The sequence below is a fragment of the Carassius gibelio genome, chromosome B21, assembly GCF_023724105.1.
Source record: "Carassius gibelio isolate Cgi1373 ecotype wild population from Czech Republic chromosome B21, carGib1.2-hapl.c, whole genome shotgun sequence".
Lineage (NCBI taxonomy): Eukaryota > Metazoa > Chordata > Actinopteri > Cypriniformes > Cyprinidae > Carassius > Carassius gibelio.
Window position 1 is genome coordinate 9,104,597 of NC_068416.1, and position 21,171 is coordinate 9,125,767.

Below are 21,171 nucleotides of genomic sequence, written 5' to 3' on the forward strand. Positions count from 1 at the left end.
TCTCTTCTGGCCAATCAGAGCAGTTGAAACTTATACTCGACCAATTGGAGTAGGAGAACCCTCCTTTCTTCCGGGATGCAATGAATCCTGATAATGGAACGGGTTTCTTAAAAACTACTGGTCAAGTGTAATTTTTATTGAAAGTTAAAAGCGATTTCGGCGACTTGCCGTCTATCACACGACCTATTTTTAAAACACAAGACATTTTAAAATAAGCAATATGACTGACTGATGGATAGTGTTTCCGTATGGGTAAAATGGGGCTGGCCGCTCCCCTGACTCTACGCTAATATCATATGGACAGTAGGACATTTGTGTGAAATCAAAATGTCTTAAAATTAGAACTAAGCTGAAAAGGGAATCACTTTTATTAAACAATTCAATTAAATTATGTTCAATTAATATAAATACAATGCCATTAAAATATACTAATGTTAAATAATTAAATTAAATAACTGAACAGAGAAATTTATTTTTCAAATAAATTGCATGGAATGTATTTATTTATTTGTTTGTCTTTAAAAAAAAAAAAAAAAAAAAAACTAAAAGGGATAGTTCACCCAAAACTGAAAATTCTGTCAATAATTACTAAACCTCATGTCATTACAAACCTGTAAGACCTTCGTTCATCTTTGGAACACAATTTAAGAAATTTTTGATGAAATCCGAGACCTCTCTGACCCTCCCATAGACAACAAGGGTCCTTTCATGGTCAAGACACAGAAAAGTACCAAGATGATCAACAGAGTAGTCCATGGGACATCAGTGGTTCAACTGTAATGTTACGACGCTACAATGGTTGAAAGGGTTTTCAAAACAAAACCTGCCCAATTGCTATTCAAAACTGGCCAAAACTAGCCCAATTGTATTTAGAAGGGGTCCCCCTATAAAAATTGCATTTCAAGTTTTTTTGGTGGGGTTCCCCTGGTAAAATGAGCATTTCAGGGGCTAATTATCACGTTATTGGGGTCACTTCAACCTGCGGTTGCGTCATGCTACTGCCATGAACACACATCCACAAGTGACGCAGTATACAAGAAAATGTGTCATAAAGTAGTTATTTTTGTTTTGTTTGTGCAAAAAAAGTATTCTCGTAGCGTTGTAACATTACAGTTGCACCACTGATATCACATGGACTTTTGTAGATAATCTTTGTACTTTTCTTGATCGTGTAAGGACCCTTGTTGTTTATGGGAGGGTCAGAGAGGTCTCGGATTTCATCAAAAAATATCTTAAATTGTGTTCCAAAGATGAACGAAGGTCTTATGGGTCTGGAACAACTCAAGGGTGAAAAATTTATGAGAGATTTTTCATTTTTCGGGTGAACTATCCCCTTTAAACTAAGTGTTTCTGTTAGATGGCCATCAACGGGAGTGTTAGTTGTTAGTTAATTCTGGGTCAAATAGAAATTCCCTTTTAGCCACCTGCTTTCTTAGAGGCTATGTTTTTTCCTGCTAATTTCCCAAACAAAGATTATGCTCAAGATTAAAAGGGATTTTCATAGAAAGTCATAATGACCGGTGCCAGGAACAGACTTGATACATGTCCAGGAAATATTGATGTGGCCATACCCTGTAGACTTAGAATAGATTACAGTTTTAAACAACAGCTTAAAAAAAAAAAATGGCTGAACTGTGGGTACAATTTAAACAACTAAATGTATTTTTGCACCATTTCAAACATTGCCTTAAAATGCTACAGTAAATAAAGATTATTATTATTATTATTATTATTATTATCTACACATTCCAGGCATTACATTTTTTCCTTAAATTTCATGTATCAAACCAAAATTCTTAAATTCATGTATGTATATGTATAATATTCCTGAAACAAAGGAGGAAAAACAGCATGAACTATGACACCATAAGTAATACAGTTTTATATACTATAAAGGCAGTTTATACATCCTAAACTGCTATTAATCTTGGATTTGACACGTTTGCACTTTTAAAGGGCAGTGTTTATTTATACGCCGTCTTCTCGTCACGAGTGGCCCATGACTTCAGGTCATCTGGAGCCTGTGATGATCTGACTCACTTCCTCTGTCATGTGAGGAGAGAGAGAGAAACTCTGTGGCGCAACATGGGGCCACTGACATGATATGCAAGCACACCGAAAAATCATGATGGCTGATGTCATAAGATACTATAAAAACATCTAAAGAAAAGTCAGTCCAGGATTTGCAAAATGGTTTCTGACGCTTACCGTCATGTTGTGCTGTTGTAACGGTAAAGAAACACAGTAAATGGCCGGCCTACTTTCAATGGAAATGTCTTTAGAAATCATTGGTTATTGTTGAAAAATAACAACACAGGGCATTCTCGTATACGGGCAAGGAAATGCGTTAAAGCACGAAAACCAAAATGATCTCCAGAGCAGGAGGTCTGACATTCGGCGGTGTTTTTGGTACCCTTGGAAACTAGGCTGAAAAGGACTCTCGTATGTATAAGGAAAGTGAAAAAAAAGTTAATCTAATAACAGCCATATGACGGTTAGCAAAGACGAGATCTCGCACTCTTGATTGGCAAACCGAACAGGGTTAGGATTTCCCCGTCTCAACCCACGGACTTTACAGAGCGGAAATGGTGCGTTAAATACTTAACCAACATTTCCTCCTGCACTGGCGGTTGGGGTTTTCTCAACACCAACGTCGCTCACACGTAGCCTAGTCTGCAATAACAGCCTATTGATGGAAAAACAATGTTATTCGATCAACTTTATCCATTAAACACGATTGCAGCAGCATGTGCTTCTGGTGGTGTGACGTGGGTCTATTATCATGGGTTGTGTGTTGTGCAATTATGGCTATCTTTGCACTTTGAGCAAAATGGATAGCAGTGGGACTTTCCCATGACTATGTGTGTAGTGTGGAACAAACGCCCATGCAAATGAGCGAGCTAATCGATCGGTTTATATAGGGATGCGCCGAGCGAGTAGGCGGCAGAAGAGCTTTTCTGCATGTGTCTTATCATTCGCTGCAGGTGCATGAGAGACATGATTCAGCATCCTCATCTGGTACTGGTACCGAAATGACTCACCAACAACAGATGATGTGGACCTGTCGAGAAAAGAGGGGAAAACTAAAGAGGTGAGTGATAAAAAGCAGATAAATGACAGATGTGCATGTGGGTTGAAGAAGTAAATGGAGCTGAAGAAGTAAAAAAAAAAAGAGAAAGTGTCACGAGTAATTCCATGGGAAAGGTATTATCGTTGCATTTCATGCACTTAAGATTAAAAAAAAGTGAAATGTTTTGGAGGAATTTTATAAATGTATAATTTATGATGCCAGTTCTTTTACGTCTAATAAATGTTGAAGTAAAACACATCATTTAGTGACATGTAGCATATGGTAAAAAATTTGTGAGGTATTTTTTCAGTAGTTTTATATATACTATAGTTCAAAGTTATAGTTTTTTTTTTAAAGAACTATTATATGTTATTATGCAAGGGTGCATTAATTAATCCGAAAAGTTAGTAAAGACTATTATCATGTTACAAAAGATTACTATTTAAAATAAAAAGGTGTTCTTTATCCTCAAAAACATAAAAATTCTTACACAGCCTAAACGTTTTACATTGTTAGATGGGATTCTTGTGTGCCACTTTAAGAATAGACAATAATACAAGCTGTTAACAATAATATAAATCATATTACAACATTTGTTTGTCGTAAAAAAATATTTTGAGAAACTGTAATGATAACATTCACACACAAGGAATAAAAGTCAGCATGAAGTTGTCTAGAAACAAATTTCAACCGACTGTAAACATTATTTAAACTATACTTTATCATAGGGATTCATCTTAGTTTTATTTGTTTCTTGCAAGGCAGTTGAACTGAACTTGACAAATGTTAGTAGGATGCATCTGAGCATGCAGTACTTTCAACACAATGTTCTTGAACAAACACAGAATTGCTGGAGTCATGATGAGGAACGAGGAAACCCTAGACAAAAATCCTGCTACACGGGAGTCGAAGTAGTTGTGTTGCACATTTTACCATCTAAAAAACACTAATCTTATCACATATGAGAAATTTTCTACTTTTGTTGGGTGATTTTTATTGACATTGTACCATTACTTTATGTTTAGTTCTCTGCTTAGGTCAAATAAAATCACCCGCTTGAAGCATTTGCAGTAGATCTGAATGGAGCTCCTAGCTTTGAGAACTGAATTCCAAGGGTGTCTGTTGTATATTCAGCCCACGGAGTTCAGTTCTTAAGTTTGGATGCTCACGGCATCAACGCTGACCTACGACCTGAACCAAAACGCCTGCTTCTGGACTGGAAGGTACTGATGCAGTTTATTATGCAAGGTTTATTATTATTTTTTTTTTAACCCAGTCCTCTTCTTTCAGATTAGAGATGACCGCTTTTTTCTTAATGAATTAGTTACTAGTCTGAATTATTCATCAACTTTGTATTAAGTGGATTCTATCTGGTTGTGGATAATCATGTCATGAATTTAATAGAAAACTAGTGCCCAGATTTTTAAGTGAAGAACTTGTTTGGTGAAAATACTCCATTGTATATTTTTATACTTTGTTGATGTCGAGACAGAATGATAGCATGAAAACTGTATTTTTCTTGTGATAAAGAAAATAATTCAGCACAAATTACAGTTATATTAAATATTAGTTTTTTATTGTAATACTGATTAACGTTTGTTGTGAAATGCTGTGGGGGAAAAAAAGTATATCAGTATGATATACGATATGCATTTTTATTCTAATTTTACACGTTATTATTCGTTATTAACTTTCAGTACTTCGTTAAAACTGGATCACTAAAATACTTTGAAGTTTAATTTTTTTTTTAGTCAGCGGCAAAATTGAGATTTTCATCAAATTTTCCTACATTTTATTACCAAGTTGCTTTAAGAGTTGATAACCAAAATAACATATGCATTTTATTTTATGTTTTATACTCTTATCTGATGGCCAGTTGTTAAATCACACTCAGTTCTTGGCATATTTAAAATAAAACCTCCAAATGTCCTGTATTGTCAAGGATGGCCTGACAGGACTAAAAATTATGTATTTATGATTAAATAGTAATTGTTTTTAGATATTTAATCAAAATAGTACATTTAAACTGCTAAAAAAACTGTTTACAGCGTTCTTGTAAATGATGTCAATATTCTTAGAAATCCATTTTCTATTGTGATTGCATGCAGTGAATGATTCATTCAAGTTTCTTTATTTCTTTATTTTCTTTTTATTCTTTTTATTTTTGACCTTGTAACTTTTATTCAAAATCATAGATTTCTCTCTGCTGAATCAACTACAAGCTCGCATTCAGACCTGCCTCCATCAAGGTACAGGGATAGTTCACCCAAACAAAAATAGTTTTTTTTTTTTTTCATCATTTACTCAATCTCAAGTTGACCCAAACCTGTATGAGTTTCTTTATGCTATTGAAAAAAAAAAGAATATATTTTATCTATGATTATTTTTTATTTTATTTTATTTATTTTTTTGAAGAAGAATGTCGGTTAAAAAAAGATGATGTTCTTCTATTTGGAACAATTTAAGGGGGAGTACATGATGACAGATTTATTATTTTTATTTTAGGTAAACTAAACAACAGAGTATAGAACACCCTACATTTTTCTTTTTCAATAATCCACTGAACTCAGATAAGTCACAATACAGAAAAAAGGTCCTTTCTGTATTTCTGTTATATCACAACTTTAAACTCATGCAGTTTGTTTTACTACTTGTTTTTGTATAGTTAGTGATTAGGCTCTTTTGATTTGGGCCTTTAATCATCCACTCAGAACACAACATTAGAAAAAACAGAACACTTTAGCAACCAAATAACAGCACATTAAAAGTGGCCAGAACCCTTACGCAAATGCAGAGTAACAGGATAAAAACGCCCGGGACACTTTAGAAACCACACAGCAACGCGCTACAAATAGAAAGCCCATAGAAATGAACTGGCGGTCACCCAAAACACGTTAGGATTGTGGTAGCAAGTTCTAAACAGCCATCCTCAAGGTTTTCATTTGAATCAATAATTGCCTGAAAAAGAACGCATAGATCTCCCTTTTACAGTCTCATACAAGGGTTAGTTAACGAAAAATAAAACCATAAAAAATATGTTACTTGAAATAAGATTTATTTTCTTTCAGCTAAACTGAAATAAGTAAATAAAAATGGTATTGAAACTCTTTTTGCTTGTAAATTTAACAAATAATTATAAAGAAACACCATCAAACATGAAGTTTTGAAGTAGTAAAGTTTTGAAGTAGTCTGAAATAGTATTTTCTTTATACACACTCCAAAAATCATAATTTTTCATAAATCATAATCATTTAAAAAATATTATTTTACAGTGCACAAAAAAAAAAAAAAAAAAAAAACCCCGCTTTTTTGAAGTTGCAAAAAAAATAAATAAATAACAGTACATTTTACAGGGGAGAAAAAAAAATATTTCAGTTGTTCTATAAGACAAAATATACAAAATATACCACATCCAATACATACTACATAACTAAAATGGAAATAAATATTTCTAATATATATATATATATATATATATATATATATATATATATATATATATATATATATATGACTGAAAATGACAAAAATGACAACATTTTCAACTAAAATTAAATATAAAACAACAATTAAAGGGGGGGTGAAATGCTCGTTTTCACTCAATATCCTGTTAATCTTGAGTACCTAGAGAGTAGTACTGCATCCTTCATAACTCCGAAAAGTCTTTAGTTTTATTATATTTATAAGAGAAAGATAGTCTGTACCGATTTTTCCCGGAAAAACACGACCAACTGGAGGCGTGACATGTGGGCGGAGCTAAAGAATCACGAGCGCCAGTAGGCTTTTGAGTTGAGAGCGTTTGGAAGCTTGAGGACAAAACCAACCAAAACAAACCATGGGTAACAGTCAGATTCAGCGTATATTTATGATCCAGATCAGATCCAGAGGCTGAAATTTAACAAGAGCAGCACCAGCAACAACGTCTCTATGTGGTATGTACTGAGACTGAATATATTTGCTTAGCGGTTTTGGAAAATGACTAAGTTCCACTTTGTCGTCTTTTTTTTTTTTTTTTTTTAAGCTGTACATGTGGAAAGTGCAGTTTGATGACAACATCGCATGTTGTTTACTTGTTGTGCTTACGCGCCGATAGCTAAGTTAACAACACAGAGATATTTGAAGCAGTTTTACTCACCGCCTGCGGTTCCAACACACGATCGTGACCCTTTTTCGTTGGGACTGCATTATCCTTAAGAAATAAACGATGTGCAAATCCGGCGTCAAACTGGGCCTTGTTTGTAAAACAAGCATCTTCGAAATGCAGGGAACAAACAAAAACACTTGCACAACTCCGTTGATGCTCTGTAAAAATAAACTCCATCCACTGGTCCCTTAATGCTGTTTTTCTTTTGGTAATCTATGCAGGGTTGTCTTGCCCTGGCAACGAAAAACACACTTCGTGACATTTCGCGACGCTCTCGCTCTGATCAGTGATTGTCTGTGCTCAGCCTCTCATTGCTCTGCTATACGGGAGCGCGCGCTCTTCCGGCAGACGTGCCCTTAGGACCCATATAAGGAAATTCCGCTCCATCTAACGTCACACAGAGCCATACTCGAAAAAAACTTTCCGAAACGTGTGACAAACCGGAAGGAGTATTTTTGGAACAGAAATACTCCTTCAAACGTACAACTTAATTTTTGAAACTTTGTCCATGTTTAGCATGGGAATCCAACTCTTTAACAGTGTAAAAAACTCAGTATGCCCCCTTTAAGAACTAAATCAACATATAAGTAATAACAAACAGGAATGAATGCTTTGTGTATTTACAATCTATCAAGTTTATTTAAAAAGTAACAAATCCATGATATAATAAATGTTAAATTGCCTGATTTTCAAGAAATGTTCTTCCTCTCTCTCTCTCTCTCTCTCACACACACACACACACACACACACACACACACACTGAAATGCATTGTGGGTGTCCATTGGAAAAATCAATGTGTGTGTTCAGCTCATTATGTTGTGGCAGTGCAGAGAGGAGAATCTGGCGCTGTGAGTGTTAGCCCTTTCATATGCTTATCCACACAGATGGCCTCTTTTCCGCATACCCAGGGACCCGCTATTGATTAAGCTTCTGCTATAAAAAAGGACATAATTACATATGAGACTCTGAAGGAAACCAGACACGGAAGCTCAGCTATATGCTATCCTCAAAATGTCTCTATCAATCAGCTGAGATGTGAAGTTTTGGCTTGCATTTCTAAGCTTACATGTCACACACACTGCATTCTGTCCCAAAGAGGAAATAAGACAAGCGTGAATCGCTGCTTCCTGGCAGTGACCTCATCAAAGGTCATGTTTACATTTCCCTTGTGCAACTCAACTATTCTGAGATACACACACAGGGAGGTTTTATCAGAATACATACGATAAACAGAACTATTTGCTTCCTTTAAGCCAAGAGAATGGTGTAAACCAGCTTCAACATAATGTGAACTCTTTTATAATAATCAACAAGAACATACAGTAAGTGCAATTGTGTGCTCCAGTTAGACTTGGCTGTCTTTGAGTATGCTGCTGTATAAATATCTAAATTATTTAGAGATTGTGGGCAGTTAAAAATTCATATGACATATTACGGTACTTTGGGTCACACTATGTTACAGTATTCTACAGTGTACAGTAATGAGTATTAGCAATGTACACACTAGAGAAGTACTTTGTGCTGCTTATACCTATGACAAACTATTTGTGTTAAGGTGATTTTTGTCTTTTTTACTGCTCAGCTTCACTGTTTTTCCATATATATTAACTTTTGATGACCAAAAACTGACACATACACGTTCACATTTATTTATCTATATTGTTCTGTCATTTAAAATGTGTCACTTGTTGTTATTTGTTAACTGTTTACCTTAACGTCTTGCTGTCTTTTTAATGTGAATAAATGGATTTATCTGGCATATTTCGAGTCCACTGTGTTGTATGTAAGGATGCGGATGGAAAACTGAAAGGTTGTAGGTTTTAATCCCACCAGGCTTGAACTTCTCATAGGTCACATGACCTATTTATACTACACATGCATACTTGCACAGACTTTTCTAAATGTAGGGCTATGTCCTTCAACAAATGCAATGCCCACTCTGATGGTATGGGATTTATACTTTCTGTGAGATCTTTTTGCCAGCAGGTGCAGATAAGTGACTCAATCTGTTCAAAAGCATTCTCTATGAGCTTTTACTATGCACAGTGTACTTTACTATCTACCATATGAATTTCATGTGGCTATTTTGTCATCCAACATCATTAAATGTGTCCACACTTCATGTGCACTTTGAGAACTTACATTGGCCAATGTGTCCCATTTGTCGTTTTAGCTTTCAGAAGGGATTGCTATGCACCTTTGATGCACATAACGTCACGAAAGTGTGGACTCAGAGGAAGACCGTGAGGGTTTAGGGTGGCATTTGGGAAAGGGACGCAGGCCTACCATTCAGTACAAGCCTAAGTGCATCGTCTGGGTGTTTGAAGTGCACTCACTGATTTATTCAGGAAGAAAACTACACCTTGACTTTATTGCTCAGAGATGCACAATGGTTTACAATTCTGACTTCAACTTCTATTTGATGGAAACTGTGGGAGCGCAGGGCACAAACTAACGTAGGGTTAGTTGTAACACACATGGTTTCAATATTTCTAGCATAACAATACATACAATATCTATGCTGTTCTATGACATCAGCGATATAATTTACACAATTTACTTTAATGCACTGTAGAAATTCAAAGAATTGAAAGAAACCACAGGTGAATAAAGATTGAAAGTCAATGTTTAATATTCAGAAATTATTATTTCAAGAATTGTAAAGCATTTTGGCTCATTTATGTGGGCCGTCCCAAGCGTGGTTGCAACGTGTTCATTGTCAAACTCCAAAATTAGAATATTTCTAATCCTTAAATATACGCCATTATTTTATCTGAAAAAGTTAATAATTTTATTTTATTGACAAAATATTTTAGTTTGTCTTGTATATATATATATATATATATATATATATATATATATACTATATACTTTTTTTCATTAAAGATAAGATAACATTTTAAGCTGTAATATTGTCATGTTTTAATGTGCCCCTCAGTTGTTACAATGTGCCACACCCATGGGGCATGTTGTCACATTTCACTTCCATTTTTTGAGGGTAAATAAAGAAAAACATAGGCCTGTAATTCTGAAACAAAGCGACATATCCGTACTAGACTGTGGATAAATACACTCTGAACCCCATGTGGATTTACACAAACTAAGAAAGTTTTTTAAAAGTGTTAGTTTGAGCCAAGCTCCCCCTACAATCAAACAATAAATACAATTCCTGCTTGTAGGCTAAATAAGAACCGGACAATTCACTCAACAAAATAATTACATTATTTAAAATTCACTGACCACACAATTTACAGTTTAATATTGTAAGTTTCCAATATATAAGGAAATAAAAACATGATGAAAATCTAGCCAGCACACAGCACTAGGGCTGAGCTCAGCAGTAGCTCGGCTCTTCGGAGGGTTTCTTCTGGATGACGCGGTAAATTCGAAGCCGCCAGTAGGCGGACAGACGCAGGAGCTTTTTCAACAAACACCCCTCCCACCCTCCAGACTGGGGCAAAACAAGCCATCCTCCAGCGAGCGACGGGAGCAACACAGATGTCTTCTAACCGACAGACACCGACATAATGAACGTGGGATAGGACCGTGTCCGTGAGCTGCACGAGGACAGTTAATAAGTAAATCCAGTCAAAAGATGAAATGCTTCTCCCGGTACCTGCCTTACATCTTCAGACCGCCGAGTAGCCTCCTCTCGTCCAGCTGTCACACCGAGGGTGAGTGAGTGAGTGAGGGGAGACGATGCCAGAACCAGAAGCAGATGTTTGTTAATGTTTTTGGGTCGTATTTCGTTTGAAACGGGGGCTGTGAAAACAGTCGTCTACCTAAGACAACGTTTCTACATTTCATCCATCTAGACAACATTTTGGGGCATCATAGGCACGTTCGCGTTTAAATACTGTATATGATGCTCCATAGCGTTGTGCAGATTTCGAAACATGCTGCAAGTACTACATTTGTGGTAACTCTTTTGTGGTTTTACTCTATTGTACTCTATATGTTTCAGACTACTTACATAAACATGCATATAAATATCAGTTGTATATATGCATGTAACAACATAGGCTATAACACAAGACAATACAACGATGTTTGAGAAAAAAAACTTTCTTTATAAGTCTATATCATATTATATATTTACTGTACTGTACATGACGTTTCTAAAAATGACCTGTGATGAAGTAAGCTTATTCAGTCAAATAAATGTTACTCTTGAACATACTGTAACTAAAAGTATAACAATTATTCTTACCTTGACTTTATAAAACATCTATTAAAAAAATCACAGCAAAAAAGCCATACCACAACCTGAAGATGTAAATTTTTAGACTTTAAAGGCCTTTTAATTTTAAAAGTATGAACTATAAATCAGATGACAGACCAGGAGGCGTTTCTGCAAATTTTCAATCATGTTCATTATTTAGAGGTCTTCATGTGACAAATATGATAAATAGGGTTAACATCTAAACTGAATAGGTTTCAGAACTATATTTAATAAAGAATATAGCGAATCAGTCTAGAAATTTAGCAGTTTTACATTTCACATTTACTTCAGAGAGTTACAGCCATCACGATATGACATCACACTCTAGGGCTATTGTTTTTAATAAATACAGAAGATAACAAGTATTAACACACTGCATGTCTGAATTCACTAAACTCAAACTTTTATAGGCAGCAGAATGTCTTCCTTCTTGCATGAGCTTACTCTTCCAGTCTCCTGCATTCAGTTGTCAGTCAACTCATATATGGAAATATGAGGTACAAAGTTATGTACAGACATTATGAGAACCCAATTGAAACATACCTTTTTTGTTGGCATCCACAGCAGCTTTAAACCAGATGTTTTTCTTAATAACATTTACATTGAAATCAGATATACTCTTATCCAGAGGGACGTTGTACTGTATTACAGGTATTTTTGTATTTTATACATACATTTTATATTTTAATCTAAGGAGCTTCACATTAGTTTTTTTTTTTAAGGATATTTATTATAATATGTGTATTTTCAAAAATCTGTGAAGTACTGAAATATTTCATTTAATCTAATTACATTTAATCAGTTTGTAAATAATCCAACATTATCTAATGCATGAGTAGGTTAATTTCAACTTGAGTTCAGCCGCCTATTTGAACAGTAACCTAGCATTTTCCTTTATAGCAGCACAAAATTGCATTTGCAAAGATGCAGTTTGGCCCATATTACCTTCATACCTCTTGTCTTAGCTGTATATAGGACTGAATGGACCTTAGGGGGAAATACCTTGCTGGTGCAGCACTAGAGTTTCTAATATATGAAGATATCTCTATAGGGCCCTGAAACAGTAAGTCTTGAGTTTCTGTCAGGAAAGAGATATTTCATTACAAACCCATCTCCAGAACACTCCTCCTGTAGCCAACATACTGGACATGTAATACCATACAACACCTGCAGCTACACGTCTTCTTCTCCCATACTCCTCTTTCCACTCGCTCTCTTCCATTTGCCTTTGATTCCTCGTTTATCGGGAGGATGCAAACACTGGATTATCATGTGGTTCTCAGAGTCTTGTGAAAGATTTCCGTTGACTGTCTGTCTTCATGCATGGCTCTGTGCTTTCATCTCTTGCTGTCTCCATCTGTGTCTGCTGCTCAAGTCGGATCGATTGGATCTTAAAAGGTTACAGTCCCCTTGCTAGCAATGATGTATTACAATACTGTCTTATGCAGTCCTATGTTACCAGTTTCTGTTTTGAAGTCCATTCTGGTGCCAGGGAGTTTCCTTTTATGGGACAAGCTTCTGAGCTCCATTGGGAATTTTTACAGTTTAAGGCTACATTGTACTTTTGCCTTAATTAGAAATAAACAAATCCATGTTAATGTCAAAATTCAAATGCTTTTGCTGATCACATGCTGCACTACAATACTACGAGTGAAGCTTGTTTGTGTGTGTGCTATGAAGATAAATACATGAATTAAATACAATATAATGAAGAAATGTATTTAATAGTATAAGTGCTGTCAAACAATTAATACACACATATGCATGTTAACATTTAAGAAAAATAGGTTCCGTTTATATATTAAATATATTTATCAGTAATATGAAAATAAATATACACATGTAAATATTTTCTAAATACAGTTTATACTGTCTGTGTGTCTATTTATATATATTCATAATAAATATACACAGTTCACACACATATTATGTAAACAAAAACTTGTATTTTGGATGCGATTAATTGCTTGACAGCACTAAATAGTAAATATATTAGTTAAATGCAGGGTTCAAACAAGAGATAAAAGGCAAGTTTTATAAAGTTAAGAGCAGAGAGGGCGCACACACACACACACACACACGCACGCGCAAATAATATTTGAAAAACTTCATTATAAAATGTATATTCATTTACAACACATTAACAGCAGTAATAATATATTCCTGTTGTCACTGCCTAGAGTTGTCATGGTAACATTCCAGGTGAAGATAATGAGGAAATTAAGTTGCCTTTCATTGCTCCTTTCACCAAGTGCGTTCCAGACGGCTTCATTATGACACACAAGTGCCATTCTCCCTCCAAAGTCACCACTTCAAGGGCTCTGCTGTTCTAAGTGAGTACTGCATAAGGAAGCTCACTTCCTACTCGAATTCGCCTGATTTTTTCTGCATTCTCGGGGACCCAGAATCCCTCTGACAGTGAAAATACTGGGAGCTGTTCGTGTGTGAGAACACAGTCCTGCTCTTTGTTCTGAAACATGCAGCACAACAGATTAAATTACTAAATGAAAATACACACACTGGTGTGTCTCAGCGCTCTGTCAGAAAGAAGCTGGAACATGAAAGCAGTTGTGGTATCAGTGTATCAATACAATGGAAACTGAAAATTGAAACCATTTCAAATATTTATTTTTGACAACACCACTGTGCAGTAGAAAGACCATTTTTGAAATCAGTGCTACATAGAGACAACACTAAAAAATGATGTGATCAGTAAGTCACAGCGACTTTTTTTTGTTCATTACTCTAACTTATCAAAATAAGTTAAAGCAAACTTTTTTACTTAATTTTTTAAGTTGCTTTAATGTAATTGGAATTGAAATGATTTGTGCAACCTTGTTGATTATACGTGAAAACTTGAGCAACTTTATTAATTTTTCAATGTAGGCACCTGTTGTTGTTGCAGTCTCTGTTTTTGCTGTTGTTGTTCCATCTTTAGTCTTGTTTTCTGTAAAATAATGGCCTGGGAAAGAGCTGGCGACTTCTGGAATAACTGATTTGTGCAAAACAAATTCAGTGTGCGTACAAAGGTGCTGTGTGCTTTCCTCTCAACAAAATAAACGCAACAAAAATGGTGAGAAAACAGCAGTTCGATCATAGCAACAATGTTTCTATAAGCTCTGCAACATTTAATTAAACGTCAAGCTTTGTTTCCAACTTTGGCAAGCTGAAAAAACTCCAAATGAACTTCGTATTAGCCTAATTTTGCTGATATGATGTCGTACATACCAGTATGTTCGGATGGGGTAAATATCGAGGACCTTATTCTTTTTTTTTTATTCTTGTATATAAACAACTGCTTATTTAAATGTAAAGGTTGATCGACCATTTCTTTACTGCTGTTTCTAGCTGGTACAGCTGATATGTTCACGGAAAAATGCAAGAGAGATTTGTTCCTGGATCTCTTTGGTTCTATAACAGTATTCTTATCAATCAGATGGTAGATATGCTGTTGAGGCTCGAACACCATTATCAGCTTATTATTTCCATCTGATTTCAAGGGTAGTTAATGGTTAGGGTTTGGGAAAGTGTTTAGTGAGTGCACAGTCAGTTGCTTTGTATAAAAGCAGCTGCTAAATGGCCACTTACTGCTAAAGATACCATCATACAGTGGTCACAAAGCATCCAACATTTCATGTGTAGAAGCAGAGGAGATGTTCTTTTTCTAACTTCGCTCGGTGTTTCACTATGGGAATCGCTTTGGGCGTGACCAACTACGGAAGCTCCTATGCCACCACGTCTGTCTTTGACAGACAGGTCGACCTGAGATCAGGCTCCGCCCCCACCTATATTACTCAGGTCGACCCCTACGAAGTCATTCTCGCTTTCTTCCCGTGAGGGACTACAAGCTCTCTCAGCAAGTCCGAACTTTTCGCTGATTTCGCTTAACTGTTCAACTGGCGGGCCGTCATTGGAGTACGCTACCGAACGCGACATCAGTGGATTGGATTGGTACTGGGTTGAGTGTCACACCGAATAGTGTCCGCGTCAAGGCGAGCTATTCTGTTCAGATTATCGCGTGTTATCACGACGATAGGATTTTCAGTGGTGTCAAGCCACCATAGGCTTTACGCGTCAGGGCGAGCCGCGAAAAGGGCTAACTACCCTGTGAACCATTAATCGGACTAACGTGTTACGACGAGTCTTCGAATCTCTCTTTCTCTCTCCAGCCGTCATGTCGACAGTCATTACCCCCGCCAAAGGGAATGAGTCGAAGAAGGAACCCGCACCCCGCCCGTGTCCATCATCATGTGGAGCAACCGTCTCGGGCAGGGATCCCCATCCCATGTGCATTGTGTGCATGGGCGCCAAGCACGCTCAAACGTCGCTTGCGGACCCACAAACGTGCGTTCACTGTGCGTCATTGCCGGTTAAAATTTTGGAGAGAAGGCTGAGAGTGGCGGTGGCTAGTCAGCAGGACCCATGTCTGGCTGGAACCATCGCGAAAACTAAGGCTAACGATCATCAGCGAGCTACTACGACGAGCTGGGCTGAGATGATGGAAGCCGAATCCCCGGATATGCCTCCTCTGTTCGATGGCCTTCTCGCACACGAGGATGAGGAGCCGGGAGACGAGGACGCAGAGGGCGATGCTAACTCTGACCTCCTCGACTTGGACATGGACGAAGAGGAGGAGGAAGACAACTCTCTCTTCCCTGTCCAGCAGTCTAGACCTCCTAGCGCGACTGACACTGGCTCGCAGGCAGACAGTAACCTGCACGAGGTATGCAAGCGAGCCGCGGCAAAACTGGGCCTAGCGTGGCCCGCGGCCCAGGATTCAGAGGGAGCAGAGAGGGACCTTTATGACGGGAAAAGGCTACCGCCTGCTCTAACCACAACGAGACAACTCCTACCCGCCGTGCCGGCGTGCATGAAGGAGATGTCCCGCCATTGGGGTAGCCCCTTTAAGAGCAAGCTCCCGACCAAGGGATGCTCTAAACTTGAGATCCAAGGAATGGGAGAGCTGGGGCTGACCGGACCCCCAGCGATAGAGTCTTCAGTGGCCTATCACCTCCATCCATATCGTCGATCTATTTCTGCCTCTTCCCAAATTTCGCTGCCGAACAAGATGGAGCGCCTGACCGCGTCCATCTATCAGAGGATGTACAAGTATGCGGCGCAGTCAGTGTGCTCGCTGAACGCGGTGACTTTACTGTCAGCGTACCAGGCGGAGATTTTGGAGGAGATGGGGCGACAATTAGATACAGGAGTGCCGAACCCAGCTCTCTGGGACGAGATTTGTGTGGTAAACGACCTAATTCTCCGCTCTTCTCGTGGCGCGGTTCAGGGCTGTGGCCGTGTTATGGGCTTGGCCGTTTCAGGTGAGAGAGCGTTATGGCTGAACCTGTCTGGTTTAGGCGACGCTCAAAAAGCTGAGGTGATGGACGCTGCGTTCGACCCAACTAAGGGCCTTTTCGGACCAGCTCTCGAGAAAATGAGAGAAACCAGCACCCTCAGGAAACAGGAGGACGAGGCTTTTAACCTCTGTTTACCGCGCAAGCAAACACCGCGACCACCCTCTCAGCCAGCACGGCAAGGTTTTGCAGCAGCCGCTGCGGCGAGAGGAAGGCAGACGGGAGCTAGGAGTGTGAGACCGCCTCCCAGCGGACAGCAAGTGGGCTATCGTCCGAGATCTGATGGCTCCGGACCCGGGGGGAAACATTCATTTGCGGCCGCGGCGGCGAGAAACCGCCCACCCCACCCCGAGGATCGGAAGAAGAAGCGTGCGACCTGACACGCGAATGTTCCCCGTCACTTCTCTCTCCGCCCGCAAAGAGAAAGAGGGGGTCCAGCCCTGTTGTTCTCAGTTCAGTAAGGGCTCCAGCTATAAGCAATCAAGTTCAAAACGTTCTCAAGTGTCACCAAGCACTTACACTGGGTTTTCAAACGCCCATCAGTTCAGGGGAATGTTTAATAAAAAATGCATTATCGCATCCAGGCCACAGGCTGAGGGCGACGTGCTCCCCCAACTCATTAAACACAATAAATGTTTCACTATCGCAGCCAGGCAGTCAGCCGAGGGCGATAGATTGCAAAAAAATCCAAACATTGAGATGTGTATCCCTAGCCTCTCCGCTGGAGGGAGCGCGCGCACCTCCAGAAGGGGTCAGCGCGGAGACGGTAATGACGTCATCAAAACGCGCCGGCGTTGGGGAAGTATACAGGGGACCTCTCTCGGCTCGCATACTCAGTTGGCGCGCATGCGCAGCTCATCCGTGGGTTGTAAACACGATTTCACGGGGATACAGGCTTCAATTTGCCATGAAACCACCCAGATTCAATGGTATAATAGCCTCAGCGGCCGAGGGAGAGTCAGCTCGCGTCCTGACGGCCGAGATAGACTGTCTTTTAGAAAAACGAGCCATCAGAGTAGTGCCAAAGGAAGTGAGCTGTCAGGGCTTTTATTCCCGTTACTTTGTGATCCCAAAGAAGGGGAGCATATCTCTGCGTCCAATTCTAGATCTCCGTGTGTTAAACAAGCACCTACGGAAATATTCATTCAAAATGTTGACACACAAGACACTTTGTCGATCCATCCGCCAGAACGACTGGTTTGTGACGATCGATCTGTCAGACGCGTATTTTCACATAGATATTTACCCGTCTCACAGGAAGTATCTCAGGTTTGCTTTTCGAGGCACTGCTTACGAATTTCAGACAATGCCCTTTGGTCTGTGTCTAGCACCAAGAGTATTCAGCAAATGTGTGGAAGCAGCACTTTTCCCATTGAGAAACAGGGGGATAAGAATACTGTCGTACATAGACGATTATCTGATTTGCGCCTCGTCGAAAGAGCAAGCAATCAAAGACGCAGATATGGTGTTATTGCATCTCAACAGCTTGGGATTCAGAATAAACATGGAAAAGAGCCGCTTAGAGCCAGCTCAGCACGCAGAATATCTGGGGCTCAGTATAAACTCCCTCTCTTATCGAGTCACTCTGACAGAGAGGAGGATCGCGTCATTCACTCAATGTCTCTCCCGTTTTCAGACGGGGAAAGTTGTCCCGTTCAGACTGTGCCTGCGAATGCTGGGCTTAATGGCTTCAGTGATATCTGTAGTACGACTGGGACTACTAATAATGAGAGACTTTCAGCGCTGGGTCGCGCATCTGCGTCTGTGTTCTCGGCGTCATCTCAACCGACAGGTGAGAGTGACGTATGCGTGCGTCAGAGCGCTCAGACGTTGGAAAAGCCCCACGACCCTCAGATCGGGGATTCCCCTGGGGGCAGTGTCGTCGAGAGTCACTATGACGACGGACGCATCATTAAAGGGCTGGGGAGCGACTCTAATGGGCAGAACTGTGAACGGCGTTTGGCCCCCTCAGCTAATTCACAAACACATAAATTACTTGGAATTGTTGGCAGTGTTTCTAGCGCTGAAACATTTTCTGAGCTTCATCAGGGGTCAGCATGTTTTAGTGAAAACAGACAATTCCACAGTGGTTGCTTATATCAACCGACAGGGAGGCACACGCTCTCTTCAGCTGCACCAGCTGGCAAAAGAGCTGATTGTGTGGTGCGACATAAGTCTTTTATCCATCAGGGCAACCCATGTTCCAGGGATATTGAACAGGGGGGCAGACTTGTTGTCCAGAGGAAATCCCCTGTACGGAGAGTGGAAGCTTCATCCCCAGGTGGTGAAGCAGATATGGCAGAGATACGGCCAGGCGGTCGTAGATCTCTTCGCCTCGCAGGAAAACGCCCAATGTCCTCTGTACTTCTCTCTGGCAGACGGAAATGCACCATTGGGTGTGGATGCTTTAGCCCACCAATGGCCAAATGTCCTGCTGTATGCATTTCCCCCTCTGAGCCTGATTTCACCCACTCTAGCCAGGGTGAGGGAAATGGGATTGTCGCTGATACTGATAGCCCCACGTTGGCCTTCCAGACCTTGGGTGGCCGAGATTGTTCAACTACTGTCGGGTCAGCCGTGGCCCCTCCCTCCCCGGAGGGACCTCCTGTCACAAGCGGGGGGGGAAATCTACCATCCTCACCCAGACAGGATAGCTCTCTGGGCCTGGCCCGTGAAAGGTGGAATTTAAGTGCAGCAGGTCTGCCCCCATCGGTCATACACACTATACAGAGTGCAAGAGCCTCTTCCACTCGTTCACTGTATAGTAATAAGTGGCGAGTCTTTGATGAATGGTGTGGACGGATTCATATTGTCCCTTTTCAATGTTCAGTGAGGGACATTTTATGTTTCCTGCAGGATCTGCTAGATAAAGGGAAAGCTTTTTCTACAATAAAGGTATACTTAGCGGCTATATCTGCTTGTCATGTGGGTTTTGGTGACAAGACAGCAGGTCAGCACCCTTTAATAAGTCGATTTATGAAGGGGGCACGACGTAAGAGGCCAGGGGCCAGGCGAATGGTCCCATTGTGGGATTTGTCTACAGTCTTAGAGGCCCTTTCTCAACACCCTTTTGAGCCATTGGAAGCTATAGGGTTAAAGTTTCTCTCGCTCAAGACAGCACTACTGTTAGCGCTGGTGTCAGCTAAGAGGGTGAGTGACTTACAGGCACTGTCGGTCAGCCCATCTTGTCTGCAGTTTTCTGCAGGGTTTACAAGGGTTTCCTTTCGCCCTAACCCGGCGTTCGTACCTAAAGTAGTGGATTCGTCATATAGATGTCAAACTACAGATCTTGCAGCTTTTCACCCTCCTCCGTTCTCTTCTCCAGAGGAGGGGAGGTTGAATGCCTTGTGTCCTGTACGAGCACTTCGTGTGTACGTAGAAAGGACAGCAGGTTTCAGGAAAAATGACCAACTGTTCGTGTCATGGGCTACTCCTCACAAGGGGAAGCCATTGTCACGTCAGCGACTGTCCCACTGGATTGTAGAAGCTATTTCCTTAGCATATGCATGCAGAGGTTCCCAACCTCCCGAGGGCTTAAGGGCCCACTCAACTAGGGGCATGGCGACATCATGGGCCTTACTCAGAGGTGTTTCGGTCCAGGAGATCTGTGCTGCAGCAAGCTGGGCCACACCGCACACTTTTGTGCGATTTTATAGACTGAACGTGTCTGAGCCATCCTTAGCTCATGCAGTGTTAGGAGTCAGCACGTCAAGTCCCATATGATTGGTATAGCGTATGTTGCAATCCGGGAGTGGTCTATATCTCCCATAGTGAAACACCGAGCGAAGTTAGAAAAAGAACGATGGGTTACTTAACGTAATCCCAGGTTCTTTGATAACAGAGTGAGGTGTTTCACCAACACTTCCCTCCTTGCATAGGAACGGGAAGAAATCTCTCTTAATGACTTCGTAGGGGTCGACCTGAGTAATATAGGTGGGGGCGGAGCCTGATCTCAGGTCGACCTGTCTGTCAAAGACAGACGTGGTGGCATAGGAGCTTCCGTAGTTGGTCACGCCCAAAGCGATTCCCATAGTGAAACACCTCACTCTGTTATCAAAGAACCTGGGATTACGTTAAGTAACCCATCGTTTTTGCATTGATTCATCCTTGTGTTTACTGAGCATATCACAGACTTGCTGTTCAGTTGGAGCATCTTAACACTTTCCTGTTTGGCCTTATAAGTGTTAAGGAGTGAATGTAACTGGAGTGCAGGGATGTAAGGGAGAATGGGTTAAAGAAATCAGATAGGACAAGCTGAACTAGCTCTGGTACTAGGACACGCTTCAGCGATGTCAGCAACTAAAGCACAGGAAAGAAATGAGGAAAGAGAGCAGCATGCATGATAGGCCAGTTGTGAATGCTTTGTATGCAGTCATGATT

At 40.1% G+C, this 21,171-nt stretch overlaps 1 protein-coding gene across 1 annotated transcript in view; it reads left to right on the forward strand.

Moving 5' to 3' along the window:
• The first annotated feature begins 10,501 nt into the window (after positions 1–10,501).
• Positions 10,502–21,171, forward strand: part of LOC127985682 (serine/threonine-protein phosphatase 2A 55 kDa regulatory subunit B beta isoform) — a 72,622-nt gene continuing 61,952 nt past the window's right edge. Inside the window, exon 1 of the mRNA XM_052587735.1 lies at positions 10,502–10,889. Within this exon, the coding sequence (XP_052443695.1) occupies positions 10,811–10,889 (79 nt within the window). The 5' untranslated portion in view covers positions 10,502–10,810. The remainder of the gene's footprint in view (positions 10,890–21,171) is intronic.